The sequence below is a fragment of the Jaculus jaculus genome, chromosome X (genome assembly GCF_020740685.1).
Source record: "Jaculus jaculus isolate mJacJac1 chromosome X, mJacJac1.mat.Y.cur, whole genome shotgun sequence".
Taxonomy (NCBI): domain Eukaryota; kingdom Metazoa; phylum Chordata; class Mammalia; order Rodentia; family Dipodidae; genus Jaculus; species Jaculus jaculus.
The window spans coordinates 6,590,579-6,607,085 of NC_059125.1; the positions used below are offsets into that span (position 1 = coordinate 6,590,579).

General features: G+C 42.7%; 1 protein-coding gene across 6 annotated transcripts in view; it reads left to right on the top strand.

The window, feature by feature from the left end:
• Positions 1–16,507, top strand: part of Ctps2 (CTP synthase 2) — a 152,307-nt gene that overhangs the window by 109,125 nt on the left and 26,675 nt on the right. For all 6 annotated transcript variants that reach the window (XM_045140950.1, XM_045140951.1, XM_045140953.1 and 3 more), the window contains 2 exons: positions 7,468–7,523; positions 9,247–9,343. In XM_045140950.1, the coding sequence (XP_044996885.1) occupies positions 7,468–7,523; positions 9,247–9,343 (153 nt within the window). The remainder of the gene's footprint in view (positions 1–7,467; positions 7,524–9,246; positions 9,344–16,507) is intronic.

Genomic DNA, 16,507 nt, shown 5'->3' on the forward strand with positions numbered 1-16,507 from the left:
CCCCTTGAAACTAAAGTCTCAAATAAACCCTGTCATCCCGTAAGCTGTTTCTGGTTGGGTGTTTTGTCCCAGCAACAAGAAGCTAACTGCTACACTGAGCTATTCATGGGAACCTTTCCATCCTTAGCACTCACCTTAAGTTGGGCATGGCATGTATGCCTGTAACTCCAGCGCTGAGGTGGGCTGAAATAGGAGGAGTGCTGGGGCTCAACTGAAAAATCCAGGTAACTTCAGGTCAGTGAAACCTCTTTTAAAAGGTTTGTAAGGTTGAGACAGGAGGGCCCCCAAGTACAAGGTCTACATGGGCAACACAAAGAGTTCAAGGCTTGCACAACTTAGTAAGATCCTGTCTCAAAACAAAGAAGAATAAAAATAAGTGTGGTGGTGGGGAGATGGTACCACAGTTAAAGGTGCTTGTTTGCAAAGCTGTCAGCCTAAGTTCAATTCCCCAATACTCACGTAAAGCCAGGTGCATAATATGGTGCCTGTGTCTGGAGTTCATTGCAGTGGCAAGAGTTCCTGGCATGCCCATCAATTCTCTCTCCCTCTCTCAAATAACTAACTAAATAATAATAATAATAAAAATGTTTGGGTTGAAGAGATAAATTGACTCCCCAGGACCCACATAAGCCAGATGCACAAGGTGACACATATATCAGGAGTTTGTTTGCAGTGCTGGAGGCCCTGGCATGCCCATTTTTTTTCTCTCTCTCAAATAAATAAATAAAAATAATTAAAAAAAATTGTTTTTTGCTTTTTTGAGGTAGGGTTTCACTCCAGACCAGGCTGACCTGGAATTCACTATGTAGTCTCAGGGTGGCCTCAAAATCACAGTGATCCTTCTACCTCCCAAGTGCTGGAAGTAAAGGTGTGTGCTACCACGCCCGGTCAAAAATAAAATATTTAAAAAATAAGGCAACATAGCTCTGTAAAGTACAGTACTTAGCTATCTTACTTATGCTGGGTCGTGGTTTCAATTCCAGTACCACAAAAATAAATAAATAAAATGTCCAAAGTAAAGAAAGTCATGATATACTATATACATTACATATTTATTTATTTCATTTATTAATCATGTATGAATAATTGGGGGACAAGTCCCTATTTTATCTGCTATCGTACATAGCTTATGTTTCAGTGCCATTCTTTCTGTGTGGATTTCATTGCATGCAAATAACAATCATGTGATTTACTTACTTGTTCTGATATTTGGATCTATTTAATTCTCACCTTCACCTATTTAATGACTCTGAAATAGGGACTATAGGGACAGTTGTAATGTCCTTTTCACAGATAGGAAAACTGAGGTGGAGAGGCCAAATAATTTACCAAAGCCATACATTTATTAAATGGTGTAGTGGAATTTTAAGGCCATGTAGTATAGCTACAGAGTCATTATACTCCTGTGCCCCTCTTTCTGTCTACTCTGAGATAGAAACCTTTTGTTGTTGTTGTTTATTTTTATTTATTTATTTGAGAGTGAGAGAGAGAGAGAGCGAGAGTGCGTGCGCGTGCGCGCCAGGGACTCTAGCCACTACAAATGAACTCCAGATGCATGCACCACCTTGTGCATCTGGCTTACGTGGGTCCTGGGGAATCAAGCCTCTAACCAGGGTCCTTAGGCTTCACAGGCAAGCGCTTAACTGCTAAGCTAGCTCTCTAGCCCTGAGATAGACATCTTAACAAACATAGTCTGCCGTAAGCCAGACAGTAGTCATAAACCATGTAGTTTCAAAAGTTCACACAGGGGTCTGGGAAGACGGCTCAGTGATTAAAGATGTTTGCTTGCAAAGCCTACTGAACAGAGTTGCTTCCTGTCTAGCACCCATGTAAAGTCAGATGCAAAGTGCCAGATGTGTTTGGGATCCTAATGCATCTATGACAATGAGACGTGGAGCCTGTAGCCTGGAGAATCTGAAGCTCATGGGCCAGCTAGACTGGCGTTCATTTGAGTAGCAAGAGACCCTGTCTCAAAGGAGGAGGAAGAAGAGCACTGATGCCTGAGGTAGTCCTCCGACTTCCACGTGTACATCATGACTTGTGTGCAACTATACACATATACATACACACACACACACACACACACACACACACACACACATAAATAAAATTGTTTTTAAAAGTTCACACAGAGTTGAGTATGATGGTGCATACCTATGGCCCCAGTTCTCAGGAGGCAGAGGTAGAAGAGGAGGATCAGGAGTTCGAGGCAAACCTGTGCTACATGAGACCGTACCTCCAAAACAAATAAAAACAAGAAAAGTTCGCACATGGTCAGGGGGTGTGATACCACGGTAAAAGTACTTGCCTGGTATATGCAAGGCCCCTGGATTCCCATTTTTAGCACTGCTTTTTGGCACATTATCTTTCCAGGCCTTATATCCTGATTTGGAGATTTGTGCCATTTTCCTCATTATCTCTGGTAATGCTGACAGAATAGCCTATTATAGGATTTTGTAAGTCATCTGTTGTAATGAAGACAAAAGATTAAGGATATAAGTCAGAAGTCTTGGGAGTCGTAGAGCCATATTTAAGGCCTAGATTATTCCAACTTCTTTTTCCTGTAGCTTTCTGGTGATGTCTATGCCTCTGTTGTGTATTATTGTGCTTTGTCCCTTATTTTCCTTTGATTTTTATGGAGTAATAGTCTTCATGCAACAGCCGTTCTGAGTGACACCCTGCAGCAGGAGGATGGGTGGGACTCTTTCAAAGGTGCCCCCTAACCCAACTCCCCCACTTTTTTTTTTTGAGGTAGGGTCTCACTCTAGTTCAGGCAGACCTGGAATTCACTGTGTAGTCTCAGGGGGGCCTTGAACTCGTGGTGATCCTCCTACCTCTGCTTCTCGAGTGCTGGAATTACAGGAGCACACCACCACACCCGGCTAAATATTTTATTTTTATTTATTTATTTGACAGAGAGAAAGAGGGAGGGAGGGAGAGGGAGAGGGAGACAGAGAGAGAGAGAGAGAGAGAGAGAGAATGGTTGCGCCAGGGCCTCCTGCCACTGCAAATGAACTCCAGGTGCATGCGCCTCCTTGTGCATCTGGCTAATGTGGGTCCTGGGGAATCGAACCTCGGTCCTTTGGCTTTGCAGGCAAACACCTTAACTGCTAAACCATCCGTCCAGTCCTCCCCCACGTTTTATGCATGTATATATATGGAATTATGTGTGCTTGTGTGTGTGTGCATTTGTAGGTGTTCAGGTGGAGGCCAGAGGTTAACCTTGGGTATCATTTTTAGAAACATGGTCCATTTTATTGAGACAGGGTCTCGCTGGGCTGGAGCTTATCAATTACACCTAACTGGCTGATCATTGTGCCCCATCCTTACCTCCCCAGTACTGGGATTACAAGCATATGTTACCATGCTTGGCTTTTAAAAAAATATTTTATTTTTATTTGTTTATTTGAGAGAAAGACTGAGGCAGAGGAAGAGACAGAGAAAGAAAGAATGGGCATGCCAGGGCCTCTACCCACTGCAAACAAACCCCAGATGCATGTGCCACCTTGTGCATCTGGCTTATGTGAGTCCTAGGGAAGCAAACCAAGTTCCTTTGGCTTTGCAGGCAAGTGCCTTAACCACTAAGACATCTCTCCATCCTTGCTTGGCTTTTTTATGTGGGTTCTGGTGAGCAAAGTCAGGTCTTTATGTTTGTAAGGCAAGCACTTTACCAACTGAGCTACCTCCCCAGCTCTCTCCACCCCCTTAACCCCCCTAATACATTCCATTCATATCACGATCTAGGTTGACGTGGAAGTTTGGTTGTGATCTTGACTCATAAGAGTTATTTAAAGATGCAACTAATTGACATTTTCTTCTTCCAAGTCAAATGCTCAAATGAATTCACAAGGTATTTATTTGGTCTTTCTTGATTAAAATTGTCTTTATTTTTTTTAGTTCATGTTGTCTTTGAAAGACAATAATACCCTGCCTGTCTATTGAACTGAGCAGAGCTCCTGATTCTAGTGCACTTTGATGATGAGTTCTGGCATCATGGCTTTTTGTCCCTTAGTGGGTGCTGGGACCTGCATCCCTAGGGCTGTTCCCTTGGGGATAGACTCCTTTGATTGCCCCAGTGCTGTAACCCAGTTTTGCCAGTGTTAGGTGATTCTCCAGGGGACAGCCTTGAGGTGTCAGTCTTCATTGTCCACCTTGCTTGAGACAAGGTCTCTCTTGTTTGCTGCAGCAAAGTTCAGACTAGTTGGCCTGTGGCTTTAGGATTCTCCTGAATCTGCCTCCCATTGCCTTAGGTACATTGGGATTATAGACGTGTGTCACTTTCATCCAGTTTCGTGTGGGTTCTCAGGATCCAAACTCTGGTAATCCAGTTTATACAGCAAGCACTTATTTTGGTTTGTTTTTTTGAGGTTGGATTTCTAGAATTCATTATGTAGTCTTAGGCTGGCCTCGAAGTCAGTGATCACTCCCACCTGTCTCCTGAGTGCTGGGATTAAAGGCATGCACCACCATGCCCAGATAACAAGCACTTTTAACCACTGAGCCATCTTCCCAGCCTGGTCAAGTGGTTCTTGAGAGGCATTTGGTGATGGAGCTGATTCTGTCTATGTGATCCTATGGTAGTCACTGGGCATCTCAGGGGTCACCGGGCCCTACGCCATGCCCAAAGTGCTACTCTGAGCTGTAGCATCTCAGCTATGTGGCCATGTTTAAGTGCCTCCTTGCTTGATTTGCAGCCGTACTGTCCTGGTTAAGAAATGTTGGGGCGAAAAAAAAGAAATGTTGGTGCGGGGGATGGGCGCTGGAGTTAAGGCATTTGCCTGCAAAGCTAAAGAATTCCAGTTTGACTCTCCAGGACCCATGTGAGCCAGATGCATAAGGGAGCATATGTGTCTGGAGTTCGTTTGCAGTGGCTGGAGGCCCTGCCATGCCCACTCCCCCCTTTCTCTCTCTCTCAATCATATAAATAAAAATATATTTTTTTTAAAAAAGAAGCTAGGTGTGGTGGTGCATGCCTTTAATTCCAGCATTCAGGAGGCAGAGGTGGAAGTATCGTCATGAGTTCAAGGCCACCCTGAGACTATATAGTGAATTCCAGGTCAGCCTGAACTACAGTGAGACCCTACCTCAAAAAAACAAACAAACAAACAAAAAGTTGGTGCTATTATTGAATCTAGCAGTTGTCTTTTTACTGCATTATTATTTTTTAAAATATTTTATTTATTTATTTAATTGAGAGAGGCATGGATGGATGGATGGATGGATGGATGGATGGATGGATAGATAGATAGATAGATAGATAGATAGATAGATAGATAGATAGATATGCAGATAGAGAGAATGGATATGCCAGGGCCTTCAGCCATTGCAGACGAACTCCAGACACATACATCACTGTGTGCATCTGGCTTCTGTGAGTACAGAGGAATCAAATCTGGATTTCTTAGACTTCACAGGCAAGTGCCTTAACCAGTAAGCCATCTCTCCTGCCCTACTGCATTAGTTTTGAGACATGGTTGTATGTATCCTATTCTGGCCTCATACTCTCTGTGTAGCTGAGGATTGCTTCTGATCTTCCTGCCTCTACCTCCCAACTGCTGGTATTATAGATGTGGGCCACCATACCTGGTTTGTGTGGAGCCAGGATTGTTGTCAAGGCTTCATGCATACTAGGCAAGCACTCTACCTGCTGGTCTACATCCCCAGCACCTGCCTTCTGTCTCTCTCTCTCTCTTGTTTTTTTTTTTTTTTTTTTCGAGGTAGGGTCTGCTGTAGCCCAGGCCGACCTGGAATTCACTATGTAGTCTCAAGGTGGCCTTGAACGCACAGTGATCTTGTACCTCTGCCTCCCGAGAGCTGGGATTAAAGGTGTTTGCTTCAATGCCCAGCTTCTCACTCTTTCTCTCTTTTAATTTATTTAGGGGAGACAGAGAGAGAAAGAATGGGTACACCAGGGCCTCTAGCTACTGCAAATTCCAGACACATGCACCACCATGTGCAGCTTAGCTTATGTGGGTACTGGTGAATTGAACCTGGGTCCTCAGACTTTTCAGGCAAGCGCCCCAACTGCTAAGCCATCTCTCCAGCCCCTTTTCTTCTTTTAATGTTCAGGTTGTTTCCACCTGTTTGCTACTAAATAATGCAGCAGTGCACATCTTTGTGGTTAAATCTTTTTCTGTGGATTATTTATTTTTTTGAGATGCTGAAGACCAAACCCAGGATCTCGTGGATGCTAGAAAACACTTTACCATCCCCAAAGTCAACTTATAGGGTTGAAATAAATTTATATTTTATTTTTTCAAAAATATTTATTTATTTGTGTGTGTGTGTGTGTGTGTGTGTGTGTGTAAATGCATGCATGTGCACTATGGCCTCTTGCCACTGCAAATGAATGCCCATCCAGCTTTATGTAAGTGGCTGGGGAACTGAACCTGGGGCTGGTAGGCTTTGCAGTCAAACACCTTTAACCACTGAGCCATCTCTCTGGCCCCTAAAATTGTGTGTGTGTGTGTGTGTGTATATATATTTATATTTATATTTATATTTATATTTATATTTTATTTATTTATTTTTTTTCTTCAAGGTAGGGTTTTGGTCTAGCCAAGGCTGACCTGGGATTCACTATGTAGTTAGTCTCAGGCTGGTCCTGACATCACGGCGATCCTCCTACTTCTGCCTTCTGAGTGCTGGGATTAAAGGCGTGCACCACCACTCCTGGCCCTAAAGATATATTTTAAAGGTGTCGTGCAAGTAATGTGACCCATAGAGAGAAAATACAGTGATGGAAGGTGTTGTGGAGGAAGCCCAGATGTGAGGAGGCCTGAGGTCCAGCAGTGAGCATGTTGCCCAGTACAGAGAGGTATGTGGCTAGGGTGGCGCTTTAGGAGAGTCCTTTGCAGATCTGCTGCAACCAATGATCACACAGTGATGAGGGCTGATTTGAGAATTGCTGCAGGGTCTGAAGAAGCTATCCCCATTTTCTGCTAGAAGATAAGAGAATCTAGATTGTTCTTGGAGTCTGGTCACGTTCAGGACTCTGAAAGCAACCATAAAGCCTTCCTTCACAGGCTTCATAGATGTGATATTAGTTACTTTTCTCATTGCTGTGACAAATACCTAGCAGAAGAAATTTAAGGAAGGAAGGGTTGATTTCAGCTTACATTTTGAGGTTATAGTGAGTACATCAGGGCAGGGAAGGCATGGTGGTAGACACATGAAGCATAGTGTGTCACATTGCATCTGAAGTCAAGAAGCAGAGAGTACTGAATGTTGGTGCTCAGCTTGCTTTCTCCTTTTTATTCAATCTCAGACCCAGCCCATAGAGTGGGGCAGCCTGCAGTTAGGATGAGTCCTCCCTCCTCCGTTAACCTACTCCAGAAAATCCCTCATATATACACCTAGAGATTTGTTTCCATGGTGATTCTAAATCTTGTCTAGGTGATTATCATAAATGTCTATCTAAAGATTATCCATTGCTCCAGTATTAATCCCACTCTCATGTCTTTACAGGAACACTTTATGGTGATGTTCCCTTTATAGAAGAAAGACATAGACATCGGTTTGAGGTATGCCTTTCTTGATGAATTACTGAGGGATATGGGTGCTTAACATGAGGAACTCCAGTGGTGACAACCAGACCCTCTGGAATGGTGTCCAGCCCCGTCGTATCTATAGGGTGCAGAGAAGGTGCTGAATTTCCCATCATCTCCTACTACCAGAGAAGGCAGGTGGGGATGGAAAACTGTTCTTGGCTTTTCGAAGGCAAAAACTGTATCTGTCCATGGGCATATCAGGGTTTTGTGTTATTCCAGTCACAATTGTCTAGACCAAAAGAAGGTCACCATTTCTCTGACCTTAGATTCCTGTGGGAAACCTCCAGCAAACAACCAGACTCCTTTGGCATAGGGATGAGTTCTTAGATACCATGTGGCAGCTTCTCGATTTGGAAACCACTTCAGAAACTCACCATGAATTTGAGGTTTGTCAGTTGTGACAATTGGCATCAACTTCTGGAATGGGGCAGATCAGAGTGTCAAGGCCAAATGGAAGAAGAGTTTCATTCCTCAACCAAATTGTTACTTTTCTTGCTGTCACAAAATACCTGACAAAAGCAACTTTAGAAAGGAACATTGGTTTTGGCTCATGGTTTGAAGGGATGTAGCCTATCATGGCAGGGGAATCATGGCAATGGGCATGTGAGGTCTCTGGTCTCATCGTGTCCATTGTCAGGAAGCAGAGAGAGCGGGAGCTGGATAATGGTGCACAGCACACTTTCTCCTTTCTTTTTTAAAAAAAATTCTTTACTTATTTGAGAGAGAGAGAGAGAGAGAGAGAGAGGGAGGGAGAGAAATGGGTAGAGGAAGGGGGGAGAACGCTCCAGGGTCTCCAGCCCCTGCAAATGAACTCCAGATGCATGTGCCCCCTTGTGTATCTGGCTTATGCAGGTCCTGGGGAATCGAACCTGGGTCCTTTGGCTTTATAGGCAAGCGTCTTAACCATTAAGCCATTTCTCCAGCTGCAACACTTTCTTCTTTTTATTCAATTTGGGACCCCAGCCCATGGAATGGTGCCGTCCACATTTAGTGTAGCTATTCCTCCTAGAGGTGTGTATTCTAGGTGATTCTAAATCCAGTCAAGTTGACAATGAAGATTCACCCTCACAAACAGTTAAGTCATAGTCAGGGAAGAAACATATAGGAAGATATAGGAATGCCTATAACTAGTTAATCTTAAGGTTCTGAGTCAGAATTCCCACGTCATATTCCTACACTTTGAATCCTGTCTTTGGTTAATCGAATGTGGCTCTCCAACATTTAGGTGATTTGCAACACATTTGATGTATGGATATATGTGGGTACTGGGGAGCCGAACCTAGATCAGCAGGCTTAAGTGAGCTCCTTTGACTGCTGAGCCATCTCCCTAGCCCCTGGTTAGACTTTATATCTCAGATTTGTTATGAGCTTAAGATTAGGGTTTTAGTATTGAATATAATAATTAAGCATTAGTTAAAGGATCAATGGAATGGAAAAATTGGGCTGGGGAGATGGTTGAGTGGTTAAAGGCATTTGCTTGAAAAGCCTGTCAACCCAGGGTTAATTTGAAAGCACCCATGCAAAGCCAGACACAATGCATCTGGTGTTTGATTGGAATGGCAAGAAACCTTGTTATGTTACACATACACCCATAAAAGGAAAAGAAAAACCAACCCAGTTGATGAAGGACCTTTTCATAATCTGTTATGTCTCTATTGCCCTGTAGCTCAAAGATTCTAATTGCTTGTATTTCCAGGTGAATCCCAGCCTGGTCAGCCACTTTGACCAGAAAGATCTAAGTTTTGTAGGTCAGGATATTGATGGGAAGAGGATGGAAATCATTGAACTTACAAGTAAGTAGTTTTTTGTTAATTTTAATTTTTGGAAAGCTTTATGGTGACTTAACACCCTTTTGTCAATCATAGATTAATTTGAAATCTAGTTTGTTCACTTTATTTTCCATTCCTAACTCCTTTGACATACATACACAATCTCAAAGTGCATGAATACCACATTGCTTATAATCCTTAGCATGTGACAGCGTGTTAGTCTGAAGCTACCATCAAGAGATGCATTTTTCCATGTTTACAAGTTCTATAAGTAACTGCACATTTGCCAGTTCTTCCTCTCTCAATCCTGTGTTAGCTCTAAGTTAAATTCTTTTTTTTTTTAATTGAGGTAGGATCTCTGTCAGGTCCAGGCTGACCTGAAATTAACTATATAGTTTCAGGGTGGCCTCAAATTCATGGCAATCCTCCTACCTCTGCCTCCCGAGTGCTGGGATTAAAGACATGCACCACTGTGCCCGGTTCTAGGTTAAATTTTTTACAGAAAACAAGCAGCTCTTTTGAAGACAATGAATGACCAGTAGCCACCTTGTTTCTGGTGACTTTCTTGATGTCTTTGTGAGAGGGGTCAACCTCTGGCCAATCATTGAACTTCTCAACACTAATTGCTACTCTCAGTTCTTTAGGTGACACAACAAGGGGCTGGGGATATAGCTCAGTTGATAAGAGCATTTGCCTAGCATGCACAAAGCCATGAATTTAGTATCAAGTACTGCATAAACTGGGTTTACTGGTTCACCCTCGAATCCCAGAACTCAGGAGGTGGAGGTAAGAGAATCAGAAGTTCAAGGCCGTTCTCAACTATATATGCACCTTAACCATTGAGCCATCTCTCCAGCCCCCAACCAATGTACTTTAGACCCCAGACTATTTTTGTAATTTTGCAACTCTTCATCTCAGCCCATGTCACAATTCTCTGCTTCATATCCCCTTTCTATCCTTTTCCCTGGTCCTTAATCTATTCCAGTGCTTCAGGAATCCCAAGCAGAGAGAAGAACTGATGTCAAAGAAGGCTCCTTTGACCACAGTAGTGTTTTTGTAAAATATTTTATTTACTTATTTGTTTGTTTGAGAGAGACAGCCAGAGAAAGAGGCTGAGAGAAAGAGAGAATGGGCATGCCAGGGCCTCCAGCCACTGCAAACGAACTCCAGACACATGTGCCCCTTGTGCATCTGGCTAACGTGGGTTCTGGGAAATCGAACTGGGATCCTTTGGCTTTTCAGGCAAATGCCTTAGCTGCTAAGCCGTCTCTCCAGCCCCACAGTAGTGGTTTTTCCTGGATCCTGAAAGAAGGAAGGTGGTGGACATTTATTGTGCACTCACTAGATCCATTTCACTAGAGCCGTTGCCAGGGACTCCACATGTGTCTTACAAAGCAGGTGATAGATGCTAGTTTCCCTGTGCAGAGGACACAGGAGTGCAGAGATGTAAAGTCACATGACTAGGGCCATCAGGCTAGGTACCAGGGGCCCTTGAGCAAACAAGTCCTCGTTACCTTCTGTCCTCACCTTTGTACCAACTTATTTTTCCTCTTGCTTTCATTAGACATGCTTCTTAGAGTGTGTGTTTTCTTTTTGTATGTATGTGCATGTGTGTATGTATGTTCATATGCATGGTCATACATGTATGTGGGAATGCACATGCATATGAGTGGGCATGCATATGCAGGCCAGAGGTAGACTTATGAGTGGGCATGCGTATGCAGGCCAGAGGTAGACTTCAGGTATCTTCCTCAACCACTACCCAATATGTATGTATGTATATATGTATGTGTGTGTGTGTGTATGTGTGTGTATATATATATATATATATATATATATTAATTATATATAATATATAATATATATAATATATAATATAATATAATAATAATATAATATATAATATATTATAGGTAGGGTCTCACTCTAGCTTAGGCTGACCTGAAATTCACTATATAGTCTCAGGTGGCCTGGAACTCATGGCGATCCTCCTACCTCTGCCTCTCGAGTGCTGGCATTAAAGGCATGCACCACCATGTCTGGCTACTCACCATATTTATTTATTTTCAAATTTTTATTAACAGCTTCCATGATTATAAAAAATATCCCATGGTAATACCCTTCCTCCCCCCCAGTCTCCCTTTTGAAACTACATTCTCCATCATATCCCTTCCCCATCTCAATCAGTCTGTCTTTTATTTTGATATCATGATCTTTTCCTCCTCTTATGATGGTCTTGTGTAGGTAGTATCAGGCACTGTGAGATCATGGATATCCAGGCCATTTTGTACCCACCATATTTTTTATAAAGTTTTTAAAAAATATATTTTATTTATTTGAGAGAGAGGGAGAGAGAAGGGGCACACCAGGGCCTCCAGCCATTGCAAACAAATTCCAGATGCATGTGCCAACTTGTGCATCTGGCTTATATGGGTCCTGGGGAATCAAATGGGATCCTTGGGCTTTGTAGGCAAATGCCTTAACTGCTAAAGCCATCTCTTCAGCCCCCACCACACCATATATATATATATAGTTATATATATATATGTATATATATATATATATAAAACCATATATATATATATATTGTTTTTTTTTTGGTTTTTCAAGGTAGGGTCTTACTCTGGCTCAGGCTGACCTGGAATTCACTATGTAGTCTCAGGGTGGCCTCAAACTCATGGCGATCCTCCTACCTCTGCCTCCTGAGTGCTGGGATTAAAGGCGTGCGCCACCACGCCCGGCTTTCCACCATATTTTTTTTTTTTAATTTTTATTTATTTATTTGAGAGCGACAGACACAGAGAGAAAGACAGATAGAGGGAGAGAGAGAGAATGGGCGCGCCAGGGCTTCCAGCCTCTGCAAACGAACTCCAGATGCGTGCACCCCCTTGTGCATCTGGCTAACGTGGGACCTGGGGAACCGAGCCTCGAACCGGGGTCCTTAGGCTTCACAGGCAAGCGCTTAACCGCTAAGCCATCTCTCCAGCCCTCCACCATATTTTTTAAGATAAGATTTCTCTAACTGGCCAGCATACTCCGGGGATCATCTGGTCTCTGCCTCCCCAGCATTGGGATTACACATCTGCACCACCATGCCTGGCTTTTATGTGGGTACTGGGCATCCAAACTCAGGTCGTTATGCTCACCTGGCAAGTGCTTTACTGACAGTGCAGTCCTCCTGCCTCAGCCTTCTAAGTGCTGGCATTACTGGCATGAAAAGTCACACCTAGTTTCTAGTAAGGATGCATTCCAGAAGTCTTTTGGATCAGAGTACTTGCATCATTTAGAATTAAAGAATGGATCACTGTTTGCTGTTGAAGCCTCTTAAGTCTTTCAGGCATGTGAGGGAGTAGAAAATTTCTTAAGCAAATTACTGTTTGTTTACTTAGTTCAAGTGCTTATTCTTTTTTAATTCCCCTGCTTCTCGTTATTGTCAGCAAATACTGAGAGGCCTCTTTCATCATGAAGATTTAGATTCCCATTGATGCCTCCAAATTTCTGGAGGACTGGAAAGGAAATGAAAGCTGCTGTTATAAACCTTGCAATTTTTAAAAGCTGAGTGCAAGGGAATTCATTTTACCAAGGAAAATTCCCCAGAAGATTTTGATCTTAAGTACCCTTTAGGAGCATCTTCATGAATCTCTACTGTTCCTCAGGAATTCTGAGAGGAACAGGCTTGAGATATATATAATGTCAGAATTTTCCATGTAATTAAGAACATGATCTTAAAGGTACTTTATTTGACTGATAGAACAGAATAAAAACTTTTAAATCACTCCTCATATCAACAGATTTTTTTGGATAAAATGATTCAGAGCAATGGTCCATTCATTCATATCCTGGCTATGACATGATTTGCTGAAGAGCTTCTTTTAAATATATACATATGTATATATATTTATTTATATATTTTTAAAATACTTATATATTTACATATGTGCATATGGGCACACCATGGTTTCTGGTCACTGCAAATGAATACCAGATGCTTGAGCCACTTTTTTGCATCTGGCTTACATGGTTGCTGGGGAATTGAACTTCACACTGTTAGGCTTTGCAAGCAAGTGCCTTTAATTGCTGATCCATCTTCCTAGCTCCTGCTGCAGAGCTATCTGTAGCCTTGCAAAAATACAATTGCTGGGCTGGAGAGATGGCTTAGCGGTTAAGCACTTGACTGTGAAGCCTAAGGACCTGGTTTGAGGCTCAATTCCCCAGGACCCACATTAGCCAGATGCACAAGGGGGTGCACACGTCTGGAGTTCGTTTGCCGTGGCTGGAGGCCATGGCGTGCCCATTGTCTCTCTCTCTGTCTCTATCTGCGTCTTTCTTTCTCTGTCACTTTCAAATAAATAAATAAAAATAAACAAAAATTACAATTGCTATCTATTTTCTTTCCAAGACATTCCTAGGTATGCTACAAGGTTTATTGTGCTTTATATTTAAAACTACCTTGTTTACGGAGCTGGGTGTGGTGGTACACGCCTTTAATCCCAGAGCTTGGGAGGCAGAGGTAGGAGGATTGTCATGAGTTCAGGGCCACCCTGAGACTACAGAGTGAATTCCAGGTCAGCCTGGGCTAGAGTGAGACCCTACCTCAGGGGAACAACACACACACACACAAACCCCCCCAAAACTACATTGTTTAATTACTTCTTTAAGTGTGGCTGGCATCTTTTCTCTTTTAGAATACATTTTGTTTGTCTTTCTGTTAGTTCTTTTAAAATTTATTTTATTTTAAAAATATTTTTTTCTTTGTTTCAGAGAGAGAGAAAGAGAGAGGTAGATAGAGAGAATGGGCATGTTAGGGTCTCCAGCCACTGCAAATGTTCATTTGTTTTTGAGACAGGGTCTGACTGTGTACCACTGAGTTGGCCTAGAATTTGTCATGTAGACCAGGTTGAACACCAGTCCTCTTGCTCTGCTTTCCAAATACTGGGATTATAGGCATGTACCAGGAGTCCCAGATCTCTATCTTTCCCTCCAGTGTCTCATGTTTGTCATGCTGGCCTGAACTCTTTAGGGAACTGAAGATGACTTTGGATTTCTGAGCCTCTTGCCTTCTACCTTCTGAATTCAGATATTATAGTCATACTCCACCATGCCTGGTTATGTGGTGTTCAGGAAGAAACCCAGGGAGTCAAGCATGCTAAGCAAGCGCTCTATCAGCTTAGCTACATTCCTCGTTCCCACCCAACCCCTTATTTATTTGTTTACTTGAGAAAGACAGAGAGAGAGAGAGAGAGTGAGAGTGAGAGAGAGAGAGAGAGAGAAAGAGAGAGAGAGAGAATGAATGGGTGCAGCAGGATCTCTAGCCGCTGCAAACCAACTCCATGTTGTGCATCTAGCTTTCATGGGTACTGGGGAATTGAACCTGGGTCCTTAGGTTTCACAGGCAAGCACCTTAACCACTGAGCCATTTCTCCAGCTCCCACCTCTCTTTTTATTTATTTATTTATTTATTTTTGGTTTTCCAAAGTTGGGTTTCACTCTAGCCCAGGCTGACCTGGAACTCACTATGTAGTCTCAGGGTGGCCTCGAACTCATGGTGATCCTCCTACCTCTGCCTCCCAAGTGCTGGGATTATAGGCATGCACTACCACGCCTGGCTCCATCCCTTAATTTTTTTTTGTTTATTTTATTTATTTATTTATTTGAGAGCAACAGAGAGAGAGAGAGGGGGGGGCAGATAGAAAGAGAATGGGCACACCAGGGCCTCCAGCCACTCCAAATGAACTCCAGCTGCATGTGCCACCTTGTGCATCTGACTTATGTGGGTCCCAGGGAATCGAGCCTTAAACCGGGGTCCTTAGGCTTCACAAGAAGTGCTTAACCGCTAAGCCATCTCTTCAGCCCTCCCACCCCCTTTTTTAAAGTCAGGATTTTATGTAGCCCAGGCTGAGCTCGAATTTGCTATGTAGCTAAGGTTGACTTTGAACTGATTCTCCTGCCTCCTCCACCTCCCAAGTGCTGGAACTACAGGTGTATGGTACCATACCCAGTTCTTTTCTTTCCTTCTTTTGTTGAGGGATGTGTTATTCCCTGCACTAAGCTTACCATACTCTCGTGTCCCTCTAATTAAAAGGAGTCTTCTGCCTACAAAGTATGCCTCAACTGTAACTTTTTGGGATCTGACCTGTGCAGTAGAGCTTGTTGTAAAGAAGAAACTGTTTTTGCTTTTTGAAGTATGGTAGCTTTCAGCCTTATGAGGCTCTTGAGTGCATGGAACTGCTCACTTAGTTGAATGAATGTAAATAGCCATGCATTGCTAGAAGTTATCATTTCACATAGCAGAGCTTTAAATGGTAACCTTTGGAGACAGACATTGCTGCTCAGTCATCATTTGGTTATCATTGTAGCATTGGGGCATCAGTGGTCATAGGAATTTGTGATTTTTGATATTTTTCTTTATTTTATTTTATTATTATTTTTTTGGTTTTTCAAGGTAGGGTCTCACCCTAGCCCAGGCTGACCTGGAATTCACTATGTAGTCTCAGGGCGGCCTCAAGCTCATACCCATCCTCCTACCTCTGCCTCCAGAGTGCTGGGATTAAAGGCATGCGCCACCATGCAAGGCTTGATTTTTGAATTTTATCCTAGGTTTCTATATAATTTAATAAAACATCTCATTTAATGCTCTAAAGTTATCTTTATTTCACCCCCATAAATCACTGTATATTACTACCTTAAGTTTGACATATGTAGCAGCTCAAATTGCTTTTCAAACTTGGTAATACAGCTACTGACCATGTTCTGTACTGTAGTAATTATGGGATTAGACAAATGTTCAAACTAAGACCCACCCAGCAGTGGACAGCACTGTTTCATGGGCTGGGTTCTAGACTGACAGCAGTATTCATTGCTCATTGCTTCCTCCCGGCTGGTGTAATGATGCAGCTCTGGCTTCCTGCTCCTGCCATGCTTTCCCTACAATGATGGACTGTACCCTCTGGAACTGTAAGCCAAAGTAAAAGCATTTACTTCCCTAAGCTGTTTCTGGTTGCGTATTTTGACCCAACAACAGAAAGTAACTGATACACTGTCTGAAAAAAAAAGGAAGAAAAAGAAGCAGGCTGACTTAGGGGAAGCAGAATTTATGATCACATGCAAAAGCTCTTGCTTTAGTTTGCTTAGTTTAACACCTTCCACAAATAAAACTCTAAGTCTCTAATTAAGGGAAATGTGTTTTAC